This window comes from Chiloscyllium punctatum, chromosome 42 (genome assembly GCF_047496795.1).
Source record: "Chiloscyllium punctatum isolate Juve2018m chromosome 42, sChiPun1.3, whole genome shotgun sequence".
Taxonomy (NCBI): Eukaryota; Metazoa; Chordata; class Chondrichthyes; order Orectolobiformes; family Hemiscylliidae; genus Chiloscyllium; species Chiloscyllium punctatum.
The window spans coordinates 694,761-717,958 of NC_092780.1; the positions used below are offsets into that span (position 1 = coordinate 694,761).

The 23,198-nt window shown below is 46.0% G+C and overlaps 1 protein-coding gene across 1 annotated transcript in view; it reads left to right on the forward strand.

Annotated features, from left to right (window-relative positions):
- Window positions 1-2,961: 2,961 nt before the first annotated feature.
- cntnap1 (contactin associated protein 1) overlaps window positions 2,962-23,198 on the forward strand; it is a 68,951-nt gene continuing 48,714 nt past the window's right edge. Inside the window, exons 1-5 of the mRNA XM_072561153.1 lie at window positions 2,962-3,111; window positions 8,512-8,613; window positions 10,239-10,432; window positions 10,815-10,962; window positions 17,426-17,629. Of these exons, the coding sequence (XP_072417254.1) occupies window positions 3,036-3,111; window positions 8,512-8,613; window positions 10,239-10,432; window positions 10,815-10,962; window positions 17,426-17,629 (724 nt within the window). The 5' untranslated portion in view covers window positions 2,962-3,035. The remainder of the gene's footprint in view (window positions 3,112-8,511; window positions 8,614-10,238; window positions 10,433-10,814; window positions 10,963-17,425; window positions 17,630-23,198) is intronic.

The following is a 23,198-nucleotide window of genomic DNA, read 5'->3' on the forward strand; positions in this document are numbered from 1 at the left end:
TCCACCACTTCCTCTGGCATTTCATTCTACATATGAATCACTCTCTGTTTAAAAATGTTTCCCCTCATGTCCTTTTTAAATCTTTCTCCTTTCACCTAAAAATGTCGATTCTCCTGCTCCTTGAATTCTGCCTGACCTGCTGTGCTTTCCCAGCAACACACTCTTGACTACAGAGAAAATATTCAGTTTTATGGATTAGCTCATTATTGTTAGCCATTCCTGCCGCCTTTCCCTGTTGCAACTTTCCTGTCTTCAAATTAATTCTTCAAATGAATTCTAATTATTAAAAGTTGCGAGTTTTAAATTTTTCCAAGAGATTGATCTTCTAAGAGTTTTGTGCATGATGTTTGGTCTACTGCCTACCTTCACTAGTCAAAATTACTTTGTTTTCTTTTTTCAATCCATTTTGGTTTGTTCAGGCTGTTTTTTTATCTTTCAAAACTTTTGCTTATATAGTTCAGAAACAAACTCAGATCTGCCCAAAATAGCCCTTCTTAATAGTGTCATAACTGATAGAAACCTCCCCTGACATTAATGCATAAACCTCATGTGCTCTACCTATCAACTTGTTCACATGCACAGTGTCCAGGGTTGTTTTGATGCCCTTTTGAACAACATAAGGAATAACACCACATCCTTGTACTTCAATTTTGGTAGGCCTGTACAAATTTAAACTTTCCTTGCTGTATGTGTGTGTGTGTGTAGTGCAGTGGGCACAGGACCTCCAACCAACACTATACACCAAGTATATTGACAACATTTTCTTCCTCTGGACCCACGGCGAGAAGTCACTGAAACAACTACAATGAGTTTCGTCCCACCATCAAACTCACCATGGACTACTCTGGGCGGCACAGTTGTTAGCACTGCTGCCTCGCAGCGCCAGAGACCCGCGTTCAATTCCTGCCTCAGGTGACTGACTGTGTGGAGTTTGCACATTCTCCCCGTGTCTACGTGGGTTTCCTCCGGGTGCTCCGGTTTCCTCCCACAGTCCAAAAATGTGCAGGTAAGGTGAATTGACCATGCTAAATTGCCCGTAGTGCTAGGTGAAGGGGTAAATGTAGGGGAATGGGTCTGGGTGGGTTGCGCTTTGGTGGGTCAGTCTGGACTTGTTGGGCCATAGGGCCTGTTTCCACACTGTAAGTAATCTAATATCTGTCTCATTTTTGGACGTATGCATCTCTATCAAGAATGGACACCTCAGCACCTCACTCTACCGCAAACCCACGGATAACTCATGATGCTACACTTCTCCAGCTTCCACCCAAAACATATTAAAACAGCCATCCCCTACGGACAAGCCCTACGCATTCACAGGATCTGTTCAGATAAGTAGGAATGTGATGGGCACTTGGAAGTACTCGAGGATGCCCTCATAAGAACGGGATATGATGCTCATCTCATCTACCACCAGTTCCAACATGCCACAGCAAGAAACCAAAATGACCTCCTCAGGAGACAGACATGAGCTGCAACCGACAGGGTACCCTTCGTTGTCCTGTACTACCCAGGAGTTGAAAAACTACACCATGTTCTTCACAGCCTGCAACACATTATCAATGAGGATTAGCACCTCGCCAAGACCTTCCCCTATACCTCCACTTCACACCTTTAAACAACCACCAAACCACAAACAGATCATTGTTCGCAGCAAACTGTCTGGCTTTCAGGACAACTCCATGCAACCTTGTCACAGTAGACGCTGCAAAACATGTCAGTGTGTCGACACGGAAACCATCATTATATGTGGGGACACCTCCTACCATGTACATGGCAGGTACTCATGCGACTTGGTCAACTTGTCTATTTCATATGCTGCAGGCAAGGATGACCTGAGGCATGGTACATTGGCGAGACCGAGCAGAGGCTACAGCAACAGATGAATGGACACCGCACAACAATCACCAGGCAGGGTGTTCCCTCCCAGTCGGAGAACACTTCAGTGGGTCCGAGACATTCGGTCTTGGACCTTCAGGTGGCCATCCTTCAAGGTGGACTTCAGGACAGGCAACAATGCAAAAGTGGCTGAGCAGAGGCTGATAGCTATGTTCGGCAGCCACGGGGATGGTCTCAACCGAGACCTTGGATTCATGTCATACTACATGTGATCCCACTGCACTATACACACACACAGACACTCCTACAGACACACACACACATACTCCTACAGACTCATACACTCACACATGCACCCTCTCACAGACTTATACCCCTGAACACTCACACTCACACACATACACATGTAAACACTCTCTCACAGACGCTCATACACCCCCGCACACACACACAACTACATGCACATAAGCACACACTCATATAAGTTTGTAGGATGAATTTGTACTGACAGAATTACATGTTACTTTGCTCAAATAACTGCACGAATCCATGTAAGATTGTGTAAATCCCTTTTTTAGATTAGAATCAGTCTGAACATTGGGGCACAGCCAGCCTCACACAGGGCACCTCACACCTTCAATACATTATCAGGGCCAACATGGCACCTATTGTTAAAGTTCACTTGAGAATGTAACTTTAAGAAAGTTCTGGAATTTACATATAAAATAATTGAAACCAACATGCCCATTCTAACAAATAAGGAGTTGGACCGAAGGGTCTGTTTCCGTGCTGTAATTCTCTATGACTTGATGCACACGTTAACCGGCTGCTTCTTCTCTATTTACCATCATACGGGGCGGGGCCTGGTTCCGGGGGGAGGGCAGAATGAGAGGGATTGGGGCGGGGCAGGTGTGTGCGCGTGCGCGCCGGGATGGGGAGGGGAGGGGGAGGGGGAGGGGGGCGTGGTGGGGGGAGGGGGGGTTGCGGAGAAAGGGGCGGGGATTAAGGCGGAATAAGGGGCGGGGCAGTGGGCGCGGGCCGAGGATCCGCAGTGTGCTCAGCTCCAGCGCGAGGGGGAGGGGGAGGGGGAGGGGGCGGGGCTGCGTCAGTAACTGCAGAGTCTCCGCTCGGAGCCGCAATCCGCAAAACTGCAGCAGCGCGAGGGAGGGACAGACAGAGAGTGGACACGGGCCGGAGCGATGGACCCAGGTCCCCGAGCGCTGTTCCCGCCGCTTCTCCCGCTTCTCCTCCTGAGCGCGATCTCATGCTCAGCCGGTAAGGATCAGGGATCTTCCGGGATCCTACAGGGAATCATCAGGATTGGGAATTCTTCAGGGATCCTCCGGGACCGAGGATCCATCCAGGATCAGAAATCCTTCAGGATCCTCTGGTATCAGGGAGGGGCAGTTTGGAGGTGACTCTGACAGAAACAGCCAGGGACGGGGTATCCCCAGGAAAGACCTTTCAGCAAAATCATGGAGTGTCCCGGGAAGGGGTTCCCGTGAGAGACACCCTCCCCCAGAGAGAGGGACAGAGCCTCCCCCAGAGAGTGAGGGACAGAGCCTCCCCCAGAGAGTGAGGGACAGACCCTCCCCCAGAGTGAGGGACAGACCCTCCCCCAGAGAGAGGGACAGAGCCTCCCCCAGAGAGTGAGGGACAGAGCCTCCCCCAGAGAGTGAGGGACAGAGCCTCCCCCAGAGAGTGAGGGACAGAGCCTCCCCCAGAGAGAGGGACAGACCCTCCCCTTGAGAGTGAGGGACAGACCCTCCCCCAGAGAGAGGGACAGAGCCTCCCCCAGAGAGAGAGGGACAGAGCCTCCCCCAGAGAGAGAGGGACAGAGCCTCCCCCAGAGAGAGAGGGACAGAGCCTCCCCCAGAGAGAGAGGGACAGAGCCTCCCCCAGAGAGTGAGGGACAGAGCCTCCCCCAGAGAGTGAGGGACAGAGCCTCCCCCAGAGAGAGGGACAGACCCTCCCCTTGAGAGAGAGGGACAGACCCTCACCCAGAGAAAGGGACAGACCCTCACCCAGAGAGAGGGACAGATGTTCCCTCAGACCCTCCCCCAGAGAGTGAGGGACAGACCCTCCCCCAGAGAGTGAGGGACAGACCCTCCCCCAGAGAGTGAGGGACAGACCCTCCCCCAGAGAGTGAGGGACAGACCCTCCCCCAGAGAGTGAGGGACAGACCCTCCCCCAGAGAGTGAGGGACAGACCCTCCCCCAGAGAAAGGGACAGACCCTCACCCAGAGAGAGGGACAGATGTTCCCTCAGACCCTCCCCCCAGAGTGAGGGACAGACCCTCCCCCCAGAGTGAGGGACAGACCCTCCCCCCAGAGTGAGGGACAGACCCTCCCCCCAGAGAGAGGGACAGACCCTCCCCCCAGAGAGAGGGACAGACCTTCACCCAGAGAGATGCACAGATGTTCCCTCAGATTCCCCCCAGAGTGAGGGACAGACCCTCACCCAGAGAGAGGGACAGATGTTCTCCCTCCCCCCCCCACCCCCGAGTGATGGACAGACCCTTCTAGAGTGAGGGAGAAGGGGTCAGGAACCAAAAGGACACTGTTTGAAGGTCATTTTGGAAATGGAGGAGGACAGTAGGTTGTTGTGAGTTGCATCTGCTGGGAAGAGAGAGAGGGTGGGACTGGGATCTTGTGAAAGGGAATTGTTTTTGGCCATTTTTTTAGGTGATAATGGTATGTGTATTTGTGTCTCCAAGTGTTGGTTAACATAGAGACAGAGTGGGGATTAATGGTCATTTTAATGAAAAATGTAACTAGTGGATTGCTACAAGGATCAGCCCTCCATTCTCCATTATTTGCTATTTATATGAATGACTTGGAGGAGAGGCAGAGTGTAATGTTTTCAAATTTGCTGACAGCACAAAAATAGTTGCGAGGGCATGTTGTGATGAAGACATACTGAATCTACAACAGTTAGGTGAATTGGCTATACTAAATTGCCCACAGTGTAGGTTACATGCATTGGTCAGGGTTAAATATAGGATAATAGGGTAGGGGAATGGGTCTCGGTGGGATACTCTTGGGAAGGTCGGTGTGGACCTGTTGGGCTAAAGGGTATGCTTCCACACTAGAGGGATTCTACTATTCTGTATAGATAGATTAATTAAGTGGGCAAACCTTGACAGATGGAGTTTACTGCAGGAAAGAGTGAGGTTGTGTACTTTGGTAGAAGAATTAAAAGGTAAACTATTATTTAAATAGAGAGAGACTCCACAAAAGTGCAGCACAGAGGGTTCTGGTTGTTCTTGTGCATGAAATATAAGAAGTTAGTGTGCAGGTGCAGCAGTTAATTAAAGCAAATGGAGTTATGGCCTTTTATTGCTAGAAAGGTAGATTTTATAAAGAGGGAATTCTTGTTATGATTAAATAGGGCGTTGGCGAGTCTGCGCCTGGAATACTGTATACTGTCTTGGTCTCTGTTTAAAATAAAGGATATTTTGGCATTGGAGGCAATTCAAAAGAGGTTCACTAGATTAATTCCTGGGATGAAATCGTTGCTTATCAAAAATGATTAAACTGGTTAGGGCTTTATTCATTGGAGTTTAGAAGAATAAAGGGTGATCTTGTTGAAACATACAAGTTTCTGAGGGGTCTTGACCAGGTAATTGAGGAGATGATGTATTCTCTAATGGGGCAATTTCAAGCTAGAGACATTGTTAAAGAATAAGTGGACATTATTTAAAACTGAGATGTTCAGAAATTTCTGGAATTTTGTTGACTTCAGAGAATCGTGGAGGTTAAATCACTGGAAGTTTTAAAAAGGAGATAGATTTTTGAAATATTGGGGAGTGTTGGCACAAAAGAGGCCTGGGACAGATCAGCCATGATCTTAAAGGATGGTGGAGACAGGTTTGAGGGGCTGAATGGCGTACTCCTGCTCCTATTATTTTCTTTTTAAACAGGGAAATTGAATCACTTGGATAGCTGTTTCTAAGAGCTGCCTACGAATGCTGGGCTCAATGCTGTCCACTTGAACCATATTGTTCAATAATTTGAAAATGAATGGGCAGTGCCACACAAACTCTGATATTAATATGGAGGAGCGGAGTGTGGGGATGCATAGTGGGTTTACCTCAGGTTTTGCAGAATGTGTAATTTTAGTTGTGGATGTAGGTTTGCTTGCTGAGCTGGAAGATTCACTTTCATACCTTTCGTCACCATACTTGGTGACATGTTCAGTGAGCCTCCGGATGAAGCACTGCTGGTGTTTCCTCCTTTCTATTTATATGTTTGGGTTTCCTTGGGTAACCCTAGTTGTTGCCTAGTATGGTGACGAAACATCTGAAAATGAACCTTCCAGCTCTGCAAGCAAACCTACATCCAGAACCTCAACTTGAGCTACAAGTCTTCTCAAAACTTGCGTAATTTTAGTCTCTGTGTCTGGCCACATCATCAGATGGGAGGGGGCCGGAGGTGGAGAGGACAGTTACAGCCATAGAACAGAGAATGGACAGAGTGACTGCAGGCTTTTAGGGAAGTTGGAAGAGGCATGGGGGCAAGTATGTGGTCATTAGAGAGCATTGGTTGGGTAGCAAGCCTGGTTGCCCAGTGTGATATTAAGCATTGTAAACATGGATAAAGGACAAGGCATTTTTACTGAGAGTGGATTGTTCACACATTGCACAGTAGCCTCCTGCTTTCACTAAAACCAGAAGTGGGCAGATAGGAGATATTCAGGTAGGATTCAAGTTTTGTTTTACACTTTTGCTCCCCATCTAACCCAAGTTGTCCCATCTTTGATAGAGAATTTCACTGTAGTGAATCCCTGCAGTATTGTACAGGCTGTAAGTTGGCCATTTCCTTGCATTGCTTTTGGAGGAGTTGTACTTCTGGTCACAGATTTCTCACATTCAAAATCAGTCACTGACAGTTAACATGCTGTTTCAGCAAGAAGTTGTGAAAGGACATGTTATGTTGCCTTTATTGCAAGGGGATTTGAGTGCATTAGTAAAGAAATGTTTGTGACAGTTTTATTGAATCCAGGTAAGGCTGCACCTGGAGTGATGTTCTTAGAATAAATTAAATTAGATTGAATTCCCTACAGTGTGGAAACAGGCCCTTCTGCCCGACAAGTCCACACCAACCCTCCGAAGAGTAACCTACCCACACCCATTACCCTCTGACTAATGCACCTAACACTATGGTCATGCTAAAATTGCCCAATTAACCTGACCTGCCCATCTTTGGACTGTGGGAGGAAACCGGAGCACCCGGAGGAAACCCATGCAGACACTGGGAGAATGTGCAAACTCCACATAGACAGTCACCCGAGGCTGGAATCGATCTTGAGTCCCTGACGCTGTGCTAACCACTGAGCCACCGTGCTGTAGGCAGGACTGTGGACTTAGAACCAGGGGCACAGACTCAGAAAAAAAGGTATGCTGTTTTGGACTGAGATGAGAAGGAACACTTACCCTAAGTGGGTGGCGAAAGTTTGGAATTTTCTGCCTACAGACTGGAGATTCTGTCATTGAGAAAATTCAAAATAAAAATCAACAAATTTCTATTACTCGAGTTATTCAGGATAATGAAGGTGTTGTTGTTAAGGCAGAAAATTGTTAGTGACTTAAAAAGGCCAATCAGAATCAAGAGGCAAAGTGACCGATATCTGTTCGTTTTCCTAATTTCCTGACCCTCCCTCTGGTCTAATAGCTGCTTGTTTTGGCTGATATTTTGTGGAATTAGATCAATTTATAGAATCAGTTTGTTTTCTTTATGTTTTCTTTTTGATGTATTATTGTCATGTCTACCAAGATGTATTGTTTTGCATGCTATCCTGGAAAATCATACTTTTCATGAGTGCCTCAGGGTAATAGAACAAAATGCAGACTATACCGTTACAGGTAGGGCCTCCGTGCTCTACGGCCTGTTCCCCGGGACTCTCACCGAGACGAACATTAACTGCGCCTGGAGGATCATCAACTCGGTGAAGGACGCTCTCTGGGCGGTCCGAAACCTGTTGATCTTCCAGCTGAAGGAGTTGACCCCGACCGAGTGTTGCAGACTGGCACATTCCAAGGTCCAAGATTACGTGTTGAGGGACGCGCTGAAGCTTGGGGCAGCTGCCGCCAAGGCGCGGTGGGGAAAGACCACCGTGTAAGATCGGCCTGCCTAAAGAAGAACAGGGGGCCCATGCGGACGTTTTTTTGGGCTCTGCTGATGCCTCAGCCAAATATATGTATATGTACAAGATTGAAAAACGCACAGGATTGTAAATGACAAGGATAAATTCGAATCTGTGTTTGTAAATGTGGACATATGTATTGCATGATCAAATGTACAGACCATCAAATCATTTTATGAATAAAGTATATTTTTGAAATAAAAAAAAGCTACAGATGGGATGCAGAGAAAGACAGACTCTAATAGATGAGATGTGTGTTCGATCGTCTGATAACAGCAGGAAAGAAGCTGTTCTTGAATCTGTTGGTACCCGTATTATCTGCTGCCCAATGGAAGTGGATGGAAAAGAGTATAACCAGATTGGGAGGGAATAAAAATGTAGACGAAGAAGAATTTTGTCAAATCGACATCAGGGTCCGAGTTTGTTTTATTCCAAATTAATTCTGAATTAGATCGTCAAAATCTTTTTTAAAAATGTCTTAATAACGATAAAGCAATCCTCTGAAAGTTTTGCTTTTGTTTTTACTTTCAGAGCAATGTAATGAACCCCTTGTGGCTCAAGAATACTCGAGCTCCATGACGGCCTCCTCTTATTACTCATATTCCTACTCGCCCAGCTACGGAAAACTGCATTGTAAGGTCACAAGCCAAACCATCAGTATGATGAGAATGGGACGGGAGCAGGAAGCGGTGGGGGTGGGGAGTGCGCACTGCTGGAGGATTTGGGGACTCGGAGAGTGACTGGGGGCTGTGGAGAGGGATGCTGAAACTGGATAATGAGCAATAGAGTAAATATGTTGGAGAAAGAAGGTTGGAATGGAGTGGAGGTAGGTAGGAAAGGAGAGTGATAAGAGGGAGGTAAATTTGAGAATAGCACATGTGAAAAAGAGAGGTGGCACCTTAATAGAAGATTTTGGAAGGGAAACTGGGTAATGGTTGGGTGGAGTATGGTTGGGTGCCATGGGGTTGCACATTGCACTGGAGTGCACTTCTGTTGTTGTTGACTCACAGCACCTCATGGATTTTCAATCATGAGTTGTTAGACGGCACGGTGGCACAGTGGTTAGCACTACTGCCTCACAGCACCAGAGACCTGGGTTCAATTCCCGCCTCAGACAACTCTCTGTGTGGAGTTTGCACATTCTCCCTGTGTCTGCGTGGGTTTCCTCCAGGTGCTCGTTTCCTCCCATAATCCAAAAATGTGCAGGTTAGGTGAATTGGCCATGCTAAATTGCCTGTAGTGTTAAGTGTAGGGGAATGGGTCTGGGTGGGTTGCACTTCGGTGGGTCATTGTGGACTTGTTGGGCCAAAGAGCCTGTTTCCACACTGTAAGTAATCTAATCTAACACGATGAAGGTTATTCTCAATGTGAAGGTGGGACATTGTCTCCAAAAGGACTGTGTGCTGATCACTTTAACCGATGCAGTCGTGGACAGATGCACCTGCAACTGGCAGATCGGTGAGGGTTAAGTATGTTTTTCCTGCATTGCTTCCCTCACCACCCGCCATAGACCCAATCTAGCAGTAGGTCCTTTAGGACTGAACCAGCTCGATCAGTAGTGCTCCTCACTGTTCGTGGTGGACATTGAAATCTCCACCCAGAGTACGTTTTGCACCTTGCCCTCAGAGCTTTCTTCAACAGTTGTTCAACATGATGAATATTGATTCATCAGCAGAGGGAGGACAGTTCATGATAGTCAGCAGGAGGTTTCCTTGCCAGTTTTTAACCTGGTATCATGAGTTAGACACTTCACTCCAGTGTGATTTTGGGGAGATGAGACAGCTCATAATTCAAATGTCCAGCTATCTCAAGAAGTTCAACTTGTGCAAATCCCATATTGACCCAAAAATGGGAACTGTCATGTTCAAATCAGGATTAGGATTCCCGATGTCTTTTGTTATTTCTGCTATGAGGGACCTCTCTGTGGGGAAATCTGGGCCTATGTCTCTGATGAGCTGCCATCTTTCAGAGCTGTTCAATTTTCCATCAGTACAGATCATGGGGACCAACCCTACCCTACTTTCACCGTCCCCATGCTCCAACCCTGTCCACAGCTCCTTCCCCAATCTCCTCAGCTCTCCACACCTTCCAACCCGACTGAACACTCCCCACACCCTCCTTCCCTACTGTCCCCTCCCCCACAGGGGCCCTTGCCCTAACTCCCCAGACCCTCTCACAAAACCCTCCCCTCCCCTAACTGAGGCAGTTGCTGGGTGGCTGCATTAACCTTGTGAGTTGTAATTGACTTTGTTTTTCAGCGAGAGGTGGCTGGTCTCCCCAGGTTTCAGACCGACTCCCTTGGCTCCAGATTAACTTGTCGCAGAGATCAAAAATCACTGCAATCGCCACACAAGGAACATACAATTCTTATGATTGGGTGACTAAGTACCTCTTCTTGTATGGTGACCGGCCAGACAACTGGACACCATTCTATCAGCAGGGACATAACTGGGTAGGTCTTACACACTCAAATCCACCTTTTGTAGATATTTTAAAAAATACCAAAACCCTTGGTGCGTCAGTTCGATTTGTCTCATCAACTGAATAAGTTTATATAAATCAAAATGTAATGATATCCTCAGTGGAGGTTTAATAAGTTGTTGGATGCAGTCACTGTTACATTGTACATGCTTTCATGGATCAACCCACTACTTATTCAAACTTCTCACCTCTTTATCTCTCCATTTCCCCATACCCGCTCTGAGTCTCTCCACATGTCCCCCTTCTCTTAGCTCTGTCACTCCACATTTTGCCCCTTTGTCTTTCTGCCATCCCACAACTCTCCCCTTATCTCCACATTCCTCACTCCACAAATAATTGCACTCTTGACCAAGACTTTTGCAGGAAACCGGAATTCTGATGATGTGGTTCGACATGAGCTATGGAGACCGGTTCTCGCACGCTCTGTCCGCTTTGTGGCCCTGGGCTGGAGCGTCAATCGTTACGTTGGGTTTCGGGTTGAAGTCTACGGCTGTCATTATGGCAAGTACCAACGCTGACTCTGACCATCATCAGAGTTATTGGGGCAATGGGAATCAGGTGGGGGCGCGGGGGACTGGAGGGGGGAGAGAGAGAGAGAGAGAGAGAGAAAAATAGGAGGAGGAGGAAGAAGAGAGAGAGATGGGGGGACAGCAAGAGAGAGAACTGGAGAGTTGAAGGAGAGAGGGCAGCATGGTGGCTCAGTGGTTAGCACTGCTGCCTCAGACCACCAGGGACCTGGGTTCAATTCCACACTTGGGGAACTGACTGTGCGGAGTTTGCACATTCTGCCTGTGGGTTTTCTGTGGGTGCTCTGGTTTCCTCTCACAGTCTAAAGATATTCAAGTTAGGTGGATTAGCCATGTGATTTGCAAGGTTACAGGGAAGGAGGCATGTGGGAGAGGGGTTTTGGGATACTCTTTGGAGGGTCGCTGTTAATTCGATGTACTGACTGGCCTGCTTACACACTGTCGGGATTCTATGGTTCTAAGAGGCAGATGTGGAGATGTTCACAAAGAGAGAGGGAGACATACAGAGAAAGAGACAGAGCCCTTTACCTGTCTCATGTATGGTTGCTTAGTATAGGATGTTATTATTATTTATAATATTAAATATTATTATTTAGAAAAGAGTTTGGGAAGAAATTATTTATTTTTCGATATAAGATGGTGGTGTAGAGCCAAGACCGTAGGCTCTTGTTAACATCACATGTTGAATCTCATGTTGACCACACCAGAGGCATTTACAGGGCTCTGTCTCTTTCTCTGTACAACTCCCTCCCTCTTTGTGAACATCTCCACATCTGTCTCCGAGAATCCCTACAGTGTGGAAGCAGGCCAGTTGATACATCAAATCCACACTGGCCCCCCTTCCCACATGCCTTCTTCCCTGTAACCTTGCAAATCACATGGCTAATCCAATTTACCTGCACATCTTTGGACCGTGGGGGGGATCCAGAGCACCCATGGGCAGAAAGTGCAGAGTCCACATAGCTAGTTGCCCGAGTGTGGAATTGAACCAGTTCCTTGGCACTCTGAGGCAGCAGGGCTAGCCACTGAGCCACCATGCTACCCTCTCTCCCTGCAACTCTTCAATTTTGAGATATATTTTTGTTTGCCCTGAAAATTTTAAATGCAGCTTCTGTTTCTATTATAAACACTTATTACCTTTCAGTTCATATGGACCCCAAAGAGTCATAGAGTTAGAGAGATGTACAGCATGGTAAGAGACCCTTCGGTCCAACCCGTCCATGCCAACCAGGTATCCCAACACAATTTAGTCCCACCTGCCAGCACCCGGCCCATATCCCTGCAAACCCCTCCTGTTCATATACCCATCCAAATGCCTCTTAAATGGCGCAATTGTACCAGCCTCCTCCACTTCCTCTGGCAGTTCATTCCATACACTTACCATCCTCTGTGTGAAAAAGTTGCCCTTTAGGTCTCTTTTATATCTTTCCCCTCTCACCCTAAACCTATGCCCTCTAGTTCTGGACTCCCTGACCCCAGGGAAAAGACTTTGCCTATTTACCCTATCCATGTCCCTCATAATTTTGTAAACCTCTATAAAGTCACCCCTCAGCCTCCAACGCTCCAGGAAAAACAGCCCCAGCCTGTTCAGCCTTTCCCTATAGCTCAAATCCTCCAACCCTGGCAACATCCTTGTAAGTCTTTTCTGAATCCTTTCAAGTTTGAAGTAGACTGCCACTTTTCAGGGCCATAGTGACAGCACTAAGACTTTCTATTAACTAATGTGTTATATACAGTGAGGAATGACCTGATTGAGGTCATTGTCATCCAATGGGAAGGCTTTGATTTCACTATCAGGTTCACACAGTGAGCAAAGTGGCTCAGGTCCTTTTTATGAAGGTAAAGGTGATCTTCAAGAATTTGTAGGAATCCTCCTGTATACTGAACAGAGAAAGTTGATTTGTGGTAGACAGTAGTGGACCTCCTTTTTGGCTGTTCCATATAAAAGGTGAATTTAAGCACAGGATGGAGCCTGTTAAGACACTGAGGAAATTCTTACATGCAGCTTCTGACAAAAATATCACCGACACTTTAGAAATATATGAGGGTTATGAGGTTTAAGTGTCATTCCCTCAAGGACATGTTTCTTATGACTGTCAATTATCATTAAAGGGTGCATTCTCTATGGCAGTGTCTCTACCTATCAACTTGTCAATCAAGCTGCTCAATCTTATCATATAGTACAGTATTTAAATATACATTTCCTCTACATGAGTATTCTTGTAGGAAAGGCAATGGCCTCGTGGTATTATTGCTAGACTATTAATCCAGAGACCCAGATAATGGTCTGGGGACCCATGTTTGAATTCTGTCATGGCAATGGTGGAATTTGAATTTAATAAAAAATTTGGAATTAAGAATTTGCTGTTGGCCATGAAACCCTTATTGTCTGGAACCATCTGGTTCACTAATGTCCTGCAGGGAAGGAAATCTGCCAAGCTCACCTCGTCTGGCCTACATATGATTGACTCTCAATTGCTCTCTGAAATGGCCTAGCAAGTTCTACCAGTTGCAAAGTCTCATGAAAACAAATGGATCATCTGGCATTGACTTCGGCACCAGAAAAGATAACAGCAGAAACAGCCCTGTTGAAACTGCATAGTCCTCTTCACTAACATTTGGGGGTTAGTGCCAAAATTGGAAGAGCTATCTCACAGACTAGTCAAGCAACAGCCTGACATAGTCATGCTCATGGATTTATATCTTACAATGTCCCAGACACCACCATCACCATCCCTGGATACGTCCTGTCTCACTGGCAGGACAGACCCAGCAGAAGTGGTGGTAACCGTGATATACAGTCAGGGGGGAGTTGTTCTGAGAGTCCTCAATGTTGACTTCAGACCTTATGAAGTCTTGTGACAGGTTAAAAATGGGCAAGGAAACCTCCTAATGATTACCACATACCGTCCTCCCTCAGCTGACGAATCAGTACTCCTCCATGTTGAACAACATGGCAAGGGCACAAAATATACTCTGGTTGGGGCAATTCAGGGTCCACCACCAAGAGTGGCTCGGCAGCAGTACTACTGATTTAGCTGGTCGGGTCCTAAAAGACATAGTTGCTAGACTGGATCTGCAGCAGATGAGTGAGGTAACCAACAAGAAGGAAAAATGTACTTGACCTCATCCTTACCAATCTGCCAGCTGTAAATGCATCTATCTGTGATAGCATTGGTAAGAGCAGGCACCTTGTGGAGACAAAGTCCCGCCTTCACATTGAGAATAACCTCCATGTGTGGCGCCACCACCGTGCTAAATAGGACAGACTTCGAACAGATCCAGCAACTGGAGAGTAGGCATCCATGAGGCGCTATGGGCCATCAAAAGCAGCAAAATTGTACTCCAGCACAATCCATAACTTCATGGCCCAGCATATCCCCCACTCAACCATCATCATCAAGCCAGAGGATCAATCTGGGTGCAACGGAGAGGGCATTAGGGCATGCCAGGAGCAGCACCGGGCAATCTGAAGATGAGGTATCAACTTGGCGAAGCCACCAAACAGGACTCCTTGGATGCCAAATAACATAAGCAGCAAATGATAAACAGAGCTAAGCGACCCCACAACTAACGGATCAGATCTAAGTTCTACAGTCCTGCCACATTCAATCGTGACTAAACAACACAGTGGATAGGAGGCTCCACAAATATCCTCACCATCAATAATGAAGAGCCCAGCACATCAGTGAAAAAGATAAGGCTGAAGCTTTCGCAGCAATCTTCAGCCAGAAATACCAAGTGAATGTTCCTTCTCTGCCTCCTCTAGTGGACCCCAGCATTACAGATACCAGTTGTCAACCAATTCGATTCACTCCACATTATATCAAGAAATAGTTGGACGCACTGGACACTGCAAAGACTAAAGGCCCTGACAACATTCCGGCAATAATACTGAAGACGTGTGCTCCAGAACTTGCCATTCCCCTAGCCAAGCTGTTCCAGTACAGTTACAACATGGCATCTACTTGACAATATGGAAAATTGCCCAGGTATGTCCTGTACACAAAAAGTAGGACAAATCCAACTTGGCCAATTACCACACCATCAGTCTACTGTCGACCATCAGTAGAGTGATGGAAGGTGATCAATAACAGTGCTATCAAGCTGCACTTGCTCAGCAATATCCTGCTCAGTGATGCCCAGTTTGGCTTCCGCTAGGGCGAGTCAGCTTGCTCTTCCAGCACCACTAATCCAGAATCTGGTTTCCAGCATCTGCAGTCATTGTTTTTACCTTCTGACCTTATTACAGTCTTGGTTCAAAAGTGGACAAAAGAGTTGAATTCCGGAGGTGAGGTGAGAGTGACAGCCCTTGACATCGAGGCTGCATTCGACCAAGTGTGACATCACAGAGCCCTAGCAAACTGAAATCAATGGGTATCGGGGGCAACCACTCCAGTGGTTAGTCATACCTGACATATAGGAGGATGGTCATGGTTGTTTGTGGTCAGTCATCTCAGCTTCAGGTCATCTCTGCAGGAGTTCCTCAGAATAGTATCCTAGGCTCAACCATCTTCAGCTGCTTCATCAATTACCTTCCCTCCATCATAAGGTCAGAAGTAGGGATGTTCACTAGTAATTGCACAATATTCAGCATCATTGGTGACTGCTCAGAAACTGAATCAGTCACTGTCCAAATGCAACAAAATCTGGACAATATCCAGGCTTGGGCTGACAAGTGGCAAATAGCATTCGTGCCACACAAATGCCAGGCTATGACTATCACCAACAAAAGACAATCTAACCACTGCCTCTTGACATTCAATGTTGTTACCATCACTGAATCCCCCAATATCAACATCTTGGGAATTGCCATTGATCAGAAACTCAGCTGGATGCACCACATAAACGCAATGGCTGCAAGAGCAGGTTGAGGCTAGGAATACTGCGGCGAGTAACTCATCTCCTGACTTCCCAAAGTCTGCCCACCATCTACAAGGCACAAGTCAGGAGTGTGATGGAATACCCCTCCAATTTGCTTGGATGAGTGCAGCTCCAACAACACTCGAAGCTTGACACCATCCAGGACAAAGCAACCTGCTCAATTGGCACTGCATCCACTAGTATCACTCTCTCCATCACCAATAACATAGTAGCAGCAGTGTGTATTATCTACATGTTGCATAGCAGAAATTCACCAAAGTTCCTCAGAAAGCACCTTTGAATCCAATGACCATTTCCATCTAGAGGGACAAGGGTATCAGATGTTGGCAGCACCACTAATTTTAAGTTCCCCTCCAAACTACTCACCGTCCTGACTTGGAAATATATCATGTTCCTTCACTGTTGTTGGGTCAAATTCTGGAATTCCCTCCCTAATGGCATTGTAAGTCAACCCACAGCAGGTGGATTGCAGTGGTTCAAGAAGGCAGCATACCCCCACCTTCTCAAGAGCAACTAGACACTGGCAATAAATGCAGGCTCAGCCAGCAACGCCCACATCCCACAAAAATGAATTTTAAAAAAACTTTCCTGATAATTGCAAGATTAAATTCTTCCATAAAATATCTTTTTTTCAGCAATTTATATTATACTTCAATATTGCAACAGATTATATCAGAAACATAGCACTGAATGAAGCCATTTGGCCCACCCAGTCGGTACTGAGGTTTATCCTCCACGTGTGCATCCCCTTGCCTTTCCTCATCTAAGTCAATCACTTAAACCCTCAATTACTTTCTTCCTCATGAATGTGTCTAGTTTTCCCTTAAAACCATCCAACTCTCACATTCACAAGTTGGCACGGTGGCTCAATGGGTAATGTTACTGCCTCACAGCGACAGACCTTGGTTCGATTCCAGCCTCTGGCAACTGTCTGTGTGGAGTTTGCACATTCTCCCTGTGTCTCCTTGGTTTCCTTCAGGTGCTCCAGTTTCCTTTCACAATCCAAAAATGTGCAGGTTAGGTGATTTGGTCGTGCTAAATTGCCCATAGTGTTCAGGGATGTGTGGGTTAGGGGTAAATTTTGTCAGGGGTAAATTTAGGATAATAGGTAGGGAAATGGTTCTGGGTGGGTTGTTCTTTGGAGGGTTGGTGTGGTATTGTTGGGCTGAAGGGCCTGTTTCCAAACTGTAGGGATTCTAATTCCTCACACTCTCTGGGCGAGGAAGTTGCTTCTGAAATCCCATTTCTTGGTGACTATGTTATATTAACAGCCTCTACTTCTGCTCATCCCCACATTCTTTCTGTATCCATTCTGTCAAAACCTGATGATGCTTGCTTACTTTCACCATTTTTTTTTGTTTCGATTATTCCTTACTGAGAGAATGCACTGTGCTACATGTGTTATTTTTTTTCTCTTACCTTCCTGCCTCCTTTTTCCTACTTACTTTTTTATTCCTTCCATCCACTCCCCAAAATTCTGCCAAGCTGTTCCCATGGCTGATATATCTGAACCTTGTGAGGATTCATGTTGAAAATTTGTGTTCAATCTTTAGATTCTGACATGGTCTCTTTCGATGGGAACAGTTCTCTGAGCTACCAGTTCCAGGATGAAAATACTCGCTCACTCTTCGACTCCATCTCATTCAACTTCAAAACCATGGCTCAGGACGGACTTCTCCTACACAGTGAGGGTGAAGAGGGAGATTATATCACGGTGGAGCTCCAGGGAGCAAAGCTTCTGTTTCACATTAATTTAGGTATTTAATCTGGGGCATTGCACCATTGAACAAGCTCATTGCTGATGTCAGTAACTGCAGTAATCACTGTGTTTGCCCATTAACATCCAAGAAGCAAAGCAGAGAAAAAGCTGAATCAAGCACATTGCAAATTCCAGACCCTATTACCAGACTTAAGGAATGATGTGAATTAGACTGTGATATTGCACTTGAACAGTATGAATTACAAACCTGGGACACACTGGGGACAGGAATGGATAAGTTACTTATTGGTAATTGCAAGACCTGACTAATGATGTGGGGACTGAGTTCAAATCCTATTGCAGCAGCTGGGGAATTCAGTTACTTAAATCTGGAATAAAAAGTTAGTATCAGTAAAATAATCTGGAAATAACTGAATTATCATAAAATCTCAAGTGGATCAAGAATGTTTTTCAGGGAACGAAATCTCTGGCCAATGTTATAAATCACAGTAACATTTTTGTTGGGCACCAAAAATTTGACTTCTTTCTTCCCAGAAATTGGTTGGAAGAAATTTCTATTCTCCCAGTACTGGATGTAGGACAGTTGAGAGACAGCGGAGAGCTAGAGGAAGGTGGTTGTAAAACAGAAAATAACTGAATTTTCATTAAAAATCTTAAGCAGCTCTGATGCAGGGTCACTGGACCTGAAACGTTAACCTCGTTTCTTTCTCCACAGATACAGCCAGACTTGCTGAGTTTCTCAAACACTTTTTTCTTTGGTGGTGAGACAGAGTTGGGTTTTGTTATTGCAGTGTATGGATGAGGAATAGAAGGGGCCAAGGATAGATCGTTGAGACAGGTTGAGGTGATATTGCAGGAGCAGGAAGAGAATCCACTCTGTGTGTGGGGGGGGGGGGGGGGGGGATTACAGCAGAGGCTGCTGGGACAGATGAGAAAGAAAATCTGATTATTGCCGATCCCTCACCCACCATGGAGCTGGACACATGAGAGAGGTCTGTGAGGAGATGATGGGAGCAACCGTGCCCAAGCTTGCAGACAGGTAGAGAGAATCAAGACGGAGAATTAGTATAATGTATAAACAATCTTGCAAAATGTCCAGATTACAGAGGAGGAAGTACTGGATGTCTTGAAACAGTTAAAAGTGGATAAATCCCCAGGACTCCGTGGGACGCTAGAGAAGTGATTGCTGGGCCTCTTGCTGAGATATTTGTATCCGGAAGACTGGAGGTTGGCAAACATGGTGCCACTGTTTAAGAAGGGCGGTAAAAACTAGCCAGGGAACCATAGACCAGTGAGCCTGACCTCAGTGGTGGGCAAGTTGTTGGAGGGAATCCTGAGGGACAGGATTACATGTATTTGGAAAGGCAAGGGCTGATTCGGGATAGTCAACATGGCTTTGTGCATAGGAAATCATGTCTTACAAACTTGATTGAGTTTTTTGAAGAAGTAACAAAGAGGATTGATGAGGGCAGAGCAGTAGATTTGATATATATGGACTTCAGTAAGGCATTCGACAAGGTTCCCCATGGGAGACTGCTTAGCAAGGTTAGATCTCATGGAATAGAGGGAGAACTAGCCATTTGGATACAGAACTGGCTCGAAGGTAGAAGGTGGTGGTGGAGGGTTGTTTTTCAGATTGGAGGCCTGTGACCAGTGGAGTGCTACAAGGATCGGTGCTGGGCCCTCTACTTTTTGTCATTTACATAAATGATTTGGATGCGAGCATAAGAGATACAGTTAGTAAGTTTGCAGATGACACCAAAATTGGAGGTGTAGTGGACAGCGAAGAGGGTTACCTTAGATTACAACAGGATCTTGACCAGATGGGCCAATGGGCTGACAAGTGGCAGATGGAGTTTAATTCAGATAAATGCGAGGTGCTGCATTTTGGGAAAGCAAATCTTAGCAGGACTTATACACTGAATGGGAAGGTCCTGGGGAGTGTTGCTGAACAAAGAGACCTTGGAGTCCAGGTTCATAGCTCCTTGAAAGGATAGTGAAGAAGTCGTTTGGTATGCTTTCCTTTATTGGTCAGAGTATTGAGTACAGGAGTTGGGAGGTCATGTTGCGACCGTACAGGACATTGGTTAGGCCACTGTTGGAGTATTGCATGCAATTCTGGTCTCCTTCCTATCGGAGAGATGTTGTGAAACTTGAAAGGGTTCAGAAAAGATTTACAAGGATGTTGCCAGGGTTGGAGGATTTGAGCTTATAGAGGTTTACCAAATTATGAGGGGCATGGATAGGATAAATAGGCAAAGTCTTTTCCCTGGGGTCGGGGAATCCAGAACTAGAGGGCATGGGTTTAGGGTGAGAGGGGAAAGATATAAAAGAGACCTAAGGGGCAACCTTTTCACGCAGAGGGTGGTACATGTATTGAATGAGCTGCCAGAGGATGTGGTTAAGGCTGGTACATTTGCAACATTTAGGAGGCATTTGGATGGGGATATGAATAGGAAGGGTTTGGAGGGATATGGGCCAGGTGCTGGCAGGTGGGACTAGATTGGGTTGGGATATCTGGTCGGCCTGGACAGGTTGGACCGAATGGTCTGTTTCCATGATACACATCTCTATGACTCTATAATAAAACTGGACACACAACTCAATATCAACCAAGTTAAAAATCACACAACACCAGGTTATAGTCCAACAGGTTTAATTGGAAGCACACTAGCTTTTGGTACACCGCTCCTTCATCAGGTGATTGTCACCTGTTAGACTATAACCTGGTGTTGTGTGATTTTTAACTTTGTACACCCCAGTCCAACACCGGCATCTCCAAATCATGACAATATCAACCAAGGTATTGAGATTCACCTGAAGACTCGAGTAAACATTGGGAGGGCTGGCCCGCAGAATAGTCAAGTAAAAGCCTGACTTTGTCACTATTATCTGAATCGTAAAGCATCAGCTCTCGGCACAGAGGAAGCCGGTTGTGGCTGTTGGAGGTCAGTCATCTCACCTCCAGGACATCTCTGCAGGAGTTCCTCAATAGTGTCCTAGGCCCAAACATCTTCAGTTGCTCCATCAATGACCTTCCCTCCATCATAGCTTAAAAGTGGGGATGTTCGCCAATGATTGCACAATGTTCAGCACCATTTTCAATTCCTGAGAAACGGAAGCAGTCCATGTCCAAATGCAACAACACCCCTGAAATATATCCAGGCTTAGGCTGACAAGTGGCAAGTGACATTTATGCCAGGCTATGACCATCTGGTCTCCCTTCTATTGGAAGGATGTTGTGAAACTTGAAAGGGGTCAGAAAAATTTACAAGGATGTTGCCAGGGTTGGAAGATTTGAGTTATAGGGAGAGGCTGAATAGGCAGGGGTTGTTTTCTCTGGAGTGTCAGTGGATGAGGGTTGACCTTCTAGAGGTTTATAGAAACATGAGAGGCATGGATAGGGTAAATAGCCATGGTCTTTTCCCTTGGTTAGGGGAGTCCAGAACTTAGAGGGCATAGGTTTATGGTGAGAGGGAAAAGATATAAAAGAGATCTAAGAGGCAACTTTTTCCACTGTGGTGTGTGTGTGGAGTGGATAGTATATGAATAGGAAGGGTTCAGAAGGATATGGGTCAAATACTGGAAAATGGGACTGGATGAGGTGAGGATACCTGGTCGCCATTGACTAGTTGGACTGAAGGGTCTGTTTGCGTGCTGTACAACTCTGTGAGTTTATGACATAAAGACAGTTGTTACAAGAGCAGGTCAGAGGCTAGGAATACTGCGACAAGTAACACATTTGTCTCCCCAAAATGTCCACTATTTATAGGGCACAAATCAGAAGTATGATGAAATATTTCCCACTTGCCTAGATGAGTGCAGCCCCAACACAACACTCAAAAAGCTCAACACCATTCAGGATAAAGCAGCACACTTCATTGGCATGATGTCCAACATCTTCAGCGTTTCCTCCCTTCACCATAAATGTTTTGTAACAGCAATGTGTACCATTTACCCAATGCCCTGCAGAAAACCACCAAGATTCCTTTAACGGCACCTTCTAAACTTGCAATCTCTACCATTCAAAAGACAAGTACAGCAGATTTGTGGAAACACCACCATTTGCAACTTTACCTCAAAGGCATTCACCATCCAGACTTGGAAATATATTGCCGCTTCTTCAGTGTCACTGGGTCAAAATGGAGTCATAGAGATATACAGCAGGGAAACAGATCCTTCGATCCAACTCGTCCATGCTGACCAGATATCCCCCAAGCACCACCTTCACTATCCTATCTACCTGCGACTCTACTTTCAAGGAACTATGAATCTGTAATCCAAGGTCTCTTTGTTTAGCAACACTCCCCAGGGCCTTACCATTATGTGTATAAGGCTGCTCTGATTTGCTTTTCCAAAATGCTGCTCCTCTCATTTATCTAAATTAACTTCCATCTGCCATCCCTCAGCCCAAATTGCCCATCTGATCAAGATCCCATTGTAATCTGAGGTAACTTTCTTTGGTGAGAAAATTAATAAAGCCAAAGCACAAAGGGATCTGGGAGTGCTAGTCGAGGATTCTCTAAAGGTAAACATGCAGGTTGAGTCTGTGATTAAGAAAGCGAATGCAATGTTGTCTCTTATCTCAAGAGGGTTGGAATATAAAAGCAGAGATGTACTACTAAGACTTTATAAAGCTCTGGTTAGGCCCCATTTGGAGTACTGTGTCCAGCTTTGGTCCCCACACCTCAGGAAGGACATACTGGCACTGGAACGTGTCCAGCGGAGATTCACATGGATGATCCCTGGAATGACAGGTCTAGCATATGAGGAACGGCTGAGGATACTGGGATTGTATTCGTTGGAGTTTAGAAGATTAAGGGGAGATCTAATAGAGACGTACAAAATAATACATGGCTTTGAAAAGGTGGATGCTAGGAAATTGTTTCTGTTAGGCGAGGAGACTAGGACCCGTGGACACAACCTTAGAATTAGAGGGGGTCATTTCAGAACAGAAATGCGGAGACATTTCTTCAGCCAGAGAGTGGTGGGCCTGTGGAATTCATTGCCACGGAGTGCAGTGGAAGCCGGGACGCTAAATGTCTTTAAGGCCGAGATTGATAGGTTCTTGTTGTCTAGAGGAATTAAGGGCTACGGGGAGAATGCTGGTAAGTGGAGCTGAAATGCTCATCAGCCATGATTGAATGGCGGAGTGGACTCGATGGGCCGAATGGCCTTACTTCCACTCCTATGTCTTATGGTCTTATGGTCTATGGTTGTCCACTACTTATGGGCGGCACAGTGGCACAGTGGTTAGCACTGCTGCCTCACAGCGCCAGAGACCCAGGTTAATTTCCTGCCTCAGGCGACTCTCTGTGTGGTGTTTGTACATTCTCCCCGTGTTTGCGTGGGTTTCCTCCGAGTGCTCTGGTTTCCTCTCACAATCCAAAAATGTGCAGATTAGGTGAATTGGCCGTGCTAAATTGCCCGTAGTGTTAGGTGAAGGCGTAAATGTAAGGGAATGGGTCTGGGTGGGTTACGCTTCGGCGGGTAGGTTTGGACTTGTTGGGCCGAAGGGCCTGTTTCCACACTGTAAGTAATCTAATATAAACTAATCTAATCTCCAATATTGGTGTTATCTGCAAACTTATAAACTATACCTCCTA